The sequence below is a fragment of the Oratosquilla oratoria genome, chromosome 16 (assembly GCF_046742065.1).
Source record: "Oratosquilla oratoria isolate Oo_2021 chromosome 16, ASM4674206v1, whole genome shotgun sequence".
Classification (NCBI taxonomy): Eukaryota; Metazoa; Arthropoda; class Malacostraca; order Stomatopoda; family Squillidae; genus Oratosquilla; species Oratosquilla oratoria.
The window spans coordinates 54,458,921-54,469,661 of record NC_134792.1 but is presented as its reverse complement, the minus strand read 5'-3'; the positions used below and the strand labels follow the sequence as shown (position 1 = coordinate 54,469,661).

Below are 10,741 nucleotides of genomic sequence, written 5' to 3'. Positions count from 1 at the left end.
TATGTATTTCTGCACTGACGATGTAATACACGAAACCGCTCTGCTCCGGTTGTTTGTTTTCAATAATGGTTACCTTGTATCTATGTGTATTTATATATAAATATATATATATATATATATATATATATATATATATAATATATATATATATATATATAATCTGTGTATATATATATATATCTATATATCTATATATACATACTGTATATGTGTGTGTATGTTTGTTTATAATACAACTGCATTGTGTTAGGAATGGGTTAGGATTTGAGGGAAAATCAATGGATCTGTAAACTTGCCATATCACGTGGTTGATGTAACGTTGCCGCCCGAGAAATGTGTAAAGATTTGTATAGAGAGGTAGCGAGCCTCGTTGATCATCATTCGATTTTATTAGTTTTATTTGTATTTATTCATTTGTTTATTTATTTAATCATTAATTTACTTGTATTACTTTTTAAGTGTAAGAGGGAGCTAGATATTAAAAATATGATTAAAAGAATAGTATTATCGAGTAGAAATGCTGATTGGGCAGGGAATTGTAAGACCAGAGTCTTGGGCTCGAAAAGGAAAGTAGGGCAATGTTTTTGTTCTCGTCATCGATCACAGGGGAACTACCAAATAGAAAACGAGTTGTTGGGTTTCGTGGCTGCGCGTGGAATGTTTGTAGTCTTATTTTCCAGACGATGTTTTTTTTATACAAAAAATCGAAAGGGATTTAATTCCTCGTTAGCTAATAAAAACGGGTTTAGACAACAGTTTAACGTCAGGAATAGCCTGATTGCGCGTGCAGAAAGAATGGAAAATATTTGTGGAGCTTGTCATGCAAGGTCATGGATGAATGAACAAGATGCAGTCTAGAATCCACTTGATTCGACTAGTTTCTAAGCCCCTCTTTTCTCTCTCTCTCTCTCTCTCTCTCTCTCTCTCTCTCTCTCTCTCTCTCTCTTGATTAGCCAACTGCTGGAATCAAGCGAATATCAAACCTAGATTGGCCCCATCGCCTTTGAGAGAGGCGACATAGCAATGAATAAAAAAAAAAAATACAGGTTAAATGAAAATAAAGAAAAACATGACACCTGGGATTTAGTAACACTGCCATCGTTATTTTCTATTTATTTTATTTTGTTTTATTATATTTTTTTATCCCAGGTTAATAAAAGTGTCATATTAAGTTCTAACAACACGATAGAAAAAAATAGCGGATAATGTCGACAGTGACATGTCGTGACTGTGGAACGGACGTTAGGGGAGCGTGACGTCATGACGTTTTCTGGGAGGACTTGGCAGACGACAAGCGTGGTACTTTGCTTGTCTTCGTCGTCTCGTTTTTTCTTTTATTGTTTTCTAATTTCCTTTCGTTTTTCCTCATCTTTTCACCCGTTGTCTGCTTCCTTTTCCTCTTAATTCTCCTCCTCTTTCTCCTCTTTCTCCTCTTCCTCCTTCCTCTTTCCCACCTTCTGCTCTTCCATTTTCGCTTCCTTTTTTTCGCTCTCCCAAATTCGTTTTCTTTTACCTCTTCATCATCACCCCTTTTCCTCCTGTCCTCCTCATTTTTTCTTCCTCGTCGTCGATACAGTCTTCATTTTCCCTTCCCTCGCTCCCACCCTCTCCCCCTCTCCCCCCTCTCCCCCTCCCTCTGTGGAAGCGGTTCCCTTCTTTCAAGGTGGCTGGGGGCAGTACAGTAATTGGCGCCGTACCTTGCACGCATACACTGAATTGATCGGTGCTGTATGCGATGTGGAGCGTTGGTTGCCAACTCGCTTCGTCGGGTGTGGAGACCCGGGCGATGGCTATGGCCCATCATGGCGATGTGTCAAGTTCTTAGGGTAATATATATATATATATATGTATATATATATATATATATATATATACACATATCTATATATATATATATATATATATATATGTATATGTATACACACACACACACACACTGGTCCCTAGTACACAGATATTAATCTTTTTCAACAATATTAATTGTCAGTCTCGACCGTGATGGCATGGAATTAAAGTGAAAAATTGATATGGTTGACAAATATATATATATATATATATACATTTATATAATTTTTTTTTTTTTTTTTTTTTTTTTTATGAAGAACCGGGGGAGGCCTAGTATTTCTAGACGGTCTTCTACAATTCCTCCCTCTCCTTTTTTCTAGTTATTTTTAGACTTAGCTTGTGTGCTGCACGAAAGGGGAAAGGCTGTATGGAATGGACGGGGGGTGGGGGGAATGGGAAGCGCGGACGAGCAGTAGGAACAGGAGCACCGTATTCTTTTCCTCCTTCCCCTGAGTCCATCTCCCCAATTGGATCTGAACTCTGCTCCCCCCCCCCAAAAAAAAAGTAAATAAATAAAAATAAAATGGAGCCCCAAATATTGTGGAGCCCTCTTCAAATAAAAATAAACCAGTCAATCAAACTTTTAGAATAATAACAGTTTGGATTCCACAGAAATTGAGTGTAGATCCAACCACACATGCACACACACACACACACACACACACGCTTTTTTTTTTTTTTATTAATAAGCACTTTTAAAATATTAATAGATAAAAAGTGTGAATTTCCAAAATACCAAGATCTGGGCCCCTGGAGTAATACCTACCCCTTTCGATTATATTGTAGTTTAATTATTATTATTATTATTATTATTATTAATCTATTTTTCGATTTTTTTTTTTTTTTTTTTTTTTGGGGGGGGGGGCAGACGAAGGAGTATTGGGACAAACTTATTTCAGCATATTCGGTACCAAGAGGTACCTGGTACCTGAATAGCATCGCCTGGCCGCTGCGGAAAGATTGGGAGGGTCATCACAGCGATTGGGAGCGAGCGGGTCGGGTCGGGGAGGTCACCCAAAGGCAGATGGATTGGAAAATGATTGGTCAGGAGTCGGTGGGGGGGAGAAGGTCATTGTGATCAGAGAGTACCCTTGCCTTTACCCTCCTCCTCTTCTTTCTCCTCCCCCTCTTCCTTCTCCTCCTCCTCTTATTCCTCTTCCTTCTCCTCTTCCTTCTCCTCCTCCTCTTCCTTCTCCTCCTTCCTTCTTCTCCTCCTCCTCCTCTAACTCCTCTTCCTTCTCCTCCTCTTCCTTCTCCTCTTCCTTCTCCTCCTCTTCCTTCTCTTCCTCCTCTTCCATCTCTTCCTTCACCTCCTCCTCTTCCTCCTCTTCCTCCTCTTCCTTCTCCTCTTCCCTCTCCTCCTCTTCCTTTTCCTCTTCTATCTCCTCCTCCTCTTCCATCTCCTTCTTTTTCTCCTCTTCCTCCTCCTCCTCTTCTATCTCCTCTTCCTTCTCCTCTTCCTTCTCCTCTTCTATCTCCTCCTCTTCCTTCTCCTCCTCTTTTATCTCCTCCGCCTCCTCTTCCTTCTCTTCCCCCTCCTCTTCCTTCTCCTCCTTCCTCCTCCTCCTCTTCCTCCTCCTCCTCTTCCTCCTCCTCTTCCTTCTCCTCCTCTTCCTTCTCTTCCTCCTCTTCCTTCTCCTCCTCTTCCTCCTCCCCCTCCTCCTCTTCCTCTTTCTCCTCCTTTTCCTTCTCTCCCTTCTCCACCTCTTCCATCTCCTCCCCCACATCTTCCTTCTCCTCTTCCTCCTCCTCTCCTCCTCTTCCTTCTGCTCCACCTCTTTCTTCTCCCCTTCCTTCTCTTCCTCCTCCTCCACTTCTTTCTCTTCCTCCTCCCTTCCCCCTCCTTCTCCTCCTCTTCCTTCTGCTCCACCTCTTTCTTCTCCATCCTTTCCCCCTCCTTCTCCTCCTCCTCCTCTTCCTCCTCTTCATTCTGCTCCACCTCTTCCTTCTCCTCCTCCTCCCTCCCCCTCCCCTTTTCACCCTCTTCCACTTTCTCCCCTCCACACCCTTGTCCCTCCCTCCCTTCCTCCTCCACTTTCCCTCCCATTTTTCCACTTTCTCCCCACCTCTTCATCCCCTCCTCCCTCCATCCTCCTGCACATGTTCTTCCTCCTTGTCTTCCCCCTCGTCCTCCACTTCTCTTCCTCCTCCTCCTCCTCCTCCCCCCTTTCATTGAGAACTAGTTGCAATGGTGTGTGTGGTGATTGATTACACGGCCTCGCCCTTTGTAACGGCAGCCGAGGTCCGGGTGATCGTCAACCCCTTCTTCAGACGGTTCCTCTCTCTCTCTCTCTCTCTCTCTCTCTCTCTCTCTCTCTCTCTTTCTCTTCTCTGTTTCTCTCTATCTTCTCTCTCTGCCTCTTCTCTTTCTCTGTCTTCTCTCTCAGACCCCAGGGCTGAATTAAACGACCCGAACCTTTGACGGAACAATACCTGTTCAAGATTCTGTCACTACCTGAAGGAGTGCTGGCCGATCTCGGTTCCTCTTGTCCAAGATGGCCGAGTCGATGACAAATGTTAATCCTTCGGCAAGTGGAGGGTACTACCCCCGCAGATAGATGAAGATCGGCTGGAGACACAGGAAAGGTCACAGTCCTCTCTCTATTTCTCTCTCTCTCTCTCTCTCTCTCTCTCTCTCTCTCTCTCTCTCTCTCTCTCTCCTTCCTTAGATGCTCAATGGTCACCGTATTCCTTGGGGCCCTAAATGACCAAAAAAGTTAAATATTTTTTTTATTTTCCATTTCATTTAACTAATTATTTATCTAGATATATTTTTACTTAGTGTGTATGTGTGTGTATATGAGTGGTAGGGCGATAAGGTAAACACAACTGTTGGAGTTTTGTTTCTGACGTCTCGTCCTCACTAGGACATCTTCAGGATACAAACGAGTGAGAAGAGGAACGGGGTAATCTCACTCGTATGTACTCTGAAGTATATATATGTATGTATGCTTTTCAAAAATAGAATGACGACAGCCACCGCTATTGATTGATCAGAATATTCTAAAGATGGCGGAAATAAAATATCGTTTGTCCAGATTTAGCGTCATATTCGGCGATGCGACGTAGTTGCCAGATATTTCCAAATGTTCGTGATGCATTTGACGCAAATTTGGTATTTTTATTTATTTATAAATTCATCTGGGTAAAAGAGACATGTCATATGACGTGCAGTTGCAAATTATTCTATATATTTTTTTAAGTCATAAACACTTTAATGAAAAGACAAAGAAATAATTGTGATGATGTGACGAACATCGCTTTGATGAGGAATCATTTCGTGACATGACGTCGATATGACATGTGTCGGAGAAGGAACTCCGTGTCCTTGAGGCGTGGTGTACCCTTCGTAATAAAACCCTAAATCCCTTATCTTAATTATTTAATCTTCATTAGCATTGAGTCATTTTTATTGAGAAATGGATGTGATTAGTTCATGTTTTTGAAAGAGGTGTTAGTACTTATTATTTACAACTGCTAATTTCAGTACATCTGTTTGATAAATGAACGCTTGTTATGAACCGGCATTCTCTGATAACAGTATGTTTCCTTGTTTAGATAGTCTTCTTACTGTTCCCCGAAAAATCATTTTAACACGGTTTTCAGAAAATAGATAATTAGAAATATATATATATATATATATATATATATATATATATATATATATATATATATATATATATATATGCTGGTACATTGTGACAAGTTGATGAAGGTGGAAAAAGAAGTCGCGGGTATAGTTCCGAGTTTCTGAGTCTATTCCTATTCACGTCTTGTTGTTTTCGTTAGCAGTAGTGTACTAATATTAATTGTGTTGTCATATATTTATTACTACCCATGTATTTGATTTTTTATTCTGCAACTAGAACAAATTCCACCACCGACATTTTGATGATTCTTTCTGCTACAGTAGCTATCTATCTATCTACATGCCAAGGGATTCTTCCCAACTATCAGGGAGGTAATCCACTAAAATTAACAATAAGGTTAACAATCTCACTACAGTAGCACCTTGTAAAATACTACAGTTGGTACTACAAACCTCTACATACTACTAGCACTACATACATCATACAAATACTACTTACTGGAGTATGGCAAACACTATGGCATTAGGATATTTTTGTTATTGCAAAAAATTTTCTCATTGTCATAATTTTTCTTTCTGATAAGACATGAACAGGAGGCTGGAGCACAAGTGTTTCAGAAATTTGTATCCTGATGCTTTGCTTGTGATAGGAAAATAGCTCACAAATAAATCTATTGTTCTTGCTCACCACTCGCATCCACATTCTTTTTGATGCATAACTGATGCAATTTTCTTTCTTCCCCAGGAATGAAGGCCTGAAGACATATGACAATATTCTTCAGCACATTGGCAACACTCCACTAGTCAAACTCAATAATATCCCAAAGAGTTATGGACTTAAGTGCGATGTCTGTAAGTTGAAACTTGTTTCCTTGGAAGTTGGTACATTATTTATGAGGAAGGGACTTTAAAAAGGATTACAAAGGTGGAGCATGCCGACAGGAGACCTTTTAGTCCATAACTAGGTCGGATCTGAAAAATATATATATATATATATAATAATGATCAATAAAATAAAATAAAATTAGATGAATAAAATAAAAATTATAATGATATGAATAATAATAATAATAAGTAAAATAAACTAGTCTTCTTCCAGTTGCAATTTTCATATTCAATACTTCAGTCACTTTCTCCCAGTACAACCTCATCCACTTTTATAATTTTCTTCCTTGCAATCTCCAACCTCCTCCCATTTTTTCTACACCATCTCATTACCTGAAATTGTAGTTTTACTATCCAGTTGTGGCATCAGATATTCATTCAACTTAATGTCATTTTTTTTCTTCTTTCTTTTTTACTTGAATTATCATTAAACTTTGATAAGGCTGATATCATTGTTTCTTTATTAGTGTGTACAATTTTCAAACATTTTACCCTATTTTTCCTCTATCATTACCTCTTGATTTCCTGTGTTGATCCTATGTTTTCAGTTCTCACATCTACTCCGTCCTTTGTTAATATATTTTTCTTTGTTTAATGACTAGTTCTCTTGTGCAGTTTAATGTTTAATTCTGTTTTATTTATTTATTTATATATTTATTGTCTCACAGATGCCAAGTGTGAATTCTTCAATGCGGGTGGGAGTGTCAAAGACCGCATCGCTCTGCGCATGGTGGAAGATGCAGAGAAAAAAGGCATCATTACTCCAGGCGTTTCCGTCTTGATTGAACCTACATCAGGCAACACAGGTCAGTTCACTTATTCATTGTATCTATGTATCATGATATAATTTTTCTGTTGACTGCACATATTTTCCATGGATTGGGAAATCCAATAGAGTCTTTATGTATATGTATAAAAATATTTCATAGAAAAGATTCTCATTCATCTCTGATTTGTATAATATTTCATTCATCTCTAGGGATTGGGTTAGCATTATGTGCAGCAGTGAAGGGGTATCGCTGCATCATTGTTATGCCGGAGAAGATGAGCAAGGAGAAGGTGGATGTTCTGCGTGCCCTTGGTGCTGAGATTGTGCGCACGCCAACCTCTGCTTCTTGGGACGCCCCAGAGTCTCACATTTCAGTTGCAAAAAGGCTCGAGAAAGAAATCCCTGGCGCGATTATTTTAGATCAGGTGAGGTTTTCCCGTCTTCGTCCATTTCTTCTATATTTTCAGTAGGAGGTAACATATTGATAGAAAGTGTAATGCATGGCAGTCTTTTGTTTGTTTGTACATCAGAAAATTTCTGTAGGAATTGTATATATTTTCCCTTCAACTGAGAGCAGATTTAGATACATTAGTATTAGTCCGCTGCTTCTGACCCAGGGCAGTGGACAGGATGCAGGGATGACCTGTCATCCAGGAGGTGCCAAGATATAAGGGAGGGTGGAGGGGCATGGAATATATAGGAAATGGAATGGGTGGGAGTGGTTTCTATGCCTTTTTCTTTTTGGGTACCCCCCCATGTAGGGGGAAAAAGCCTTTGGTGTATGTATGTATGTAGTATTCAATGTGTAAAGTAAGTAATATGTCCTAAACTTCTGCAACATTATGACATTTTTATAAGAATTTATTTTGGCTGATGATGTAGAATTTATTCAAACTGTGGGACAGACCATGAATTTAGAATGGTCTTGAATACCAAGAATGCCTGTCTCTCAAGGTTTGCCAAAGGTTTTTATTCCTCATAACAGGATTGTACAAGGAGTGAAAGTGGCAGCAGGCTGGAAGTGAGCATTAAGGGAGAGTGACTGGAGGAAGTGGATAGTTTTAGATACTTGGGTGCAAATGTGGGAGGAAAGGATGGGGTGGAGGTGGAGGTAGAATGTAGAGAGAAGTGAGTAAATGCCTTGGTGGATTAATAAGTGTAATGAGGAATAGCCATTTGGGAATGGAGGCTAAGAGGAGATTGTATGAAGGACTGATGCCAAATTATTGTATGTAGATTGGATGTCACTGTAACATTAAAATAGAAATATGAAAGATTCCATCAATATCTGTTTCGTACTTTTTGCAGTACAAAAACCCTGGCAACCCACTGGCCCACTATGAAGGAACAGCTGAAGAGATCCTGCAACAGATGGATAGCCAAATGGATATGCTCGTTGCAGGTGCAGGAACAGGAGGAACTATCACTGGCATTGCCAAGAAGATTAAGGAACGGGTAAGCTTTTCATTAACCTTGATCAAATAACTGAATAGAAAAAGGAGATTAACAACATCTCTGCTTGCATACTTTGACTTGTTAAACAAAGAGAGGACATTGGGAAACATTTGATGAATTGTTAATTCATGTATAGTTTCATAATTTACTGGAGATGATGATGGGCACACTAATTCCTCAGTTCTTTCTTAAAAAAATTTGCTCACTGCTCATGATTAGTTATAAATATCTTTAGTAAAATGTTCTTGTTACTAGCACAACAGAACGTATTGGTATCATGCATTCAGTAATATTTGCCATTATCCAAACATGATTTATTAATATTGTATACCACTTTTATTCCTTCAGAATTGAGAATTTAGCCCTGGAGAGGGGGAGTGAATTTTTGGGGTGGAGTTGATTTGGTGAATAGTTTCACATCATAACCAAATATTTTCTAAATTTGAATACACTGGCCCAGTTAGTTCAGATATGGGAGGGGTAACTATATATATATATATATTTTGTTTTATTATTATTATTATTATTATTGTTATTATTATTATTTATTATTATTATTATTATTATTATTATTATTATTATTATTATTTTATTATTATTTTATTATTATTTGTATTTGTATTTTCCTTGAATAGTTACCAGAATGCCAGATCATTGGAGTAGATCCTGAGGGCTCCATCCTTGCTCTCCCAGAAGCCCTTAACAAGACTGATACAACCTTTTACGAAGTGGAGGGTATTGGCTACGATTTCATCCCCAATGTTCTTGGTAAGATCATGAGAATTCACTGGCTAATAGTAAATAGTAGTAGGAGGAGAGCAGTCCATAATTGTCAGCTCTTCTTCTGTGAAAAAATGGAGGAAGTACAAAGTTAATAGAAAGAGTTCTTGGGTCCCATCCAGTCACAGCATCAACCCCTCAGGATTCCACCTCCAGTCGGAGGTGAAGATGTTGACCAATTGTAAAGATGGGCAGCAGGGAGGTTCTCTCTGATATCTGTCTTGCAGATCCACCTTTTATGGGCACCTGTTCATGGCCTCCTCATCTCTTTGCTTTCATATAAGACAAGATGCATTTCAGTCTGTCGCATAAGTTGTCAGTCATTCTTGGTTGGTTGATGTACCAGTTCACAGCTGTGATTTTAAGAAAATATTGACCATATTTCATCCTTTAGTAAACAAATTTTAGATATTTTGAGCAAAGTGGCATTCATATATATATATATATATATTGTTTTTCTTGATACAGACCGAGAGATTGTGGACAAGTGGTTCAAGTGTAATGATAAGGACTCTCTAATCATGTCTAGGCGGATGATCAAAGAGGAAGGACTGCTGTGTGGTATGTATACATCTTTCTATAGTAGATATTTGTATGTTCCTACTTATAGACCCCTTGCTGTGGATATACTGTCTTGCTGCATTGCTTCTGACCCAGGGGAATGGGTGGGATACAGGGATGACCCGTCATCCATGAGGAGCTAAGAGGAGAGGGAGGAAAGAGTGGTGGATGGGAGTGAGTACATGCCTTTTGATTTGGCTACCTCCCTTATAAGGGGGAAAGAATAACTTGGTAGATAGATAAATAAACCTCCAGGTATCATAGGAACATGTTGAATTGTTGTTGAGTAGAGTGAATGAAATTGTGTAGATTACACAGCCATCAGAACAATGTCTGTTAAGGTATCACCTTAATGGAAGGGTTGGTTGTCGTGCCCTTGAACTTACCAGCATGCGGTCCTATTCGTAAGGGAGCAGCTGAATCAAAGGACATGTCTACGTAACACTTACATAAACCCCATTCATTCATTCCACCTCACCATCTCAGAAATGAAGGGCTTCACCCAGTCATTGGTATATATGATACGTTAATTTCTTTGGAACATAATTTTTCTTGCATTATTCTAGCAACACTTGCACAGTAGTAGCTTTGTTGAATACAGTGAGACCTCTCATTAACAGACATTAATTAGCTGTGTTTGCGGTGTTTTTGCTGTGTTTTTGGTGCTGTTGTTTAGTGTGTGCAATCACCATGCCACCCAAAAACCACTCCAAAACACCGAAAACACCACAGACGCAGCTAATTAACGCCCGTTAACGAGAGGTCTCACTGTACAGCCTTTTAAAATGAAAGTCTGAACCTATTTCGATTCAAGTGATTCATGTTGTAGAACATGCGTATGGTCACAAACTATTTGT

The 10,741-nt window shown here is 39.2% G+C and overlaps 1 protein-coding gene across 5 annotated transcripts in view; it reads left to right on the top strand.

Moving 5' to 3' along the window:
* Positions 1-10,741, top strand: part of Cbs (Cystathionine beta-synthase) — a 168,668-nt gene that overhangs the window by 139,649 nt on the left and 18,278 nt on the right. For all 5 annotated transcript variants that reach the window (XM_076199885.1, XM_076199883.1, XM_076199882.1 and 2 more), the window contains 6 exons: positions 6,180-6,286; positions 6,988-7,125; positions 7,299-7,513; positions 8,397-8,543; positions 9,179-9,311; positions 9,792-9,884. In XM_076199885.1, coding sequence (XP_076056000.1) covers positions 6,180-6,286; positions 6,988-7,125; positions 7,299-7,513; positions 8,397-8,543; positions 9,179-9,311; positions 9,792-9,884 — 833 coding nt within the window. The remainder of the gene's footprint in view (positions 1-6,179; positions 6,287-6,987; positions 7,126-7,298; positions 7,514-8,396; positions 8,544-9,178; positions 9,312-9,791; positions 9,885-10,741) is intronic.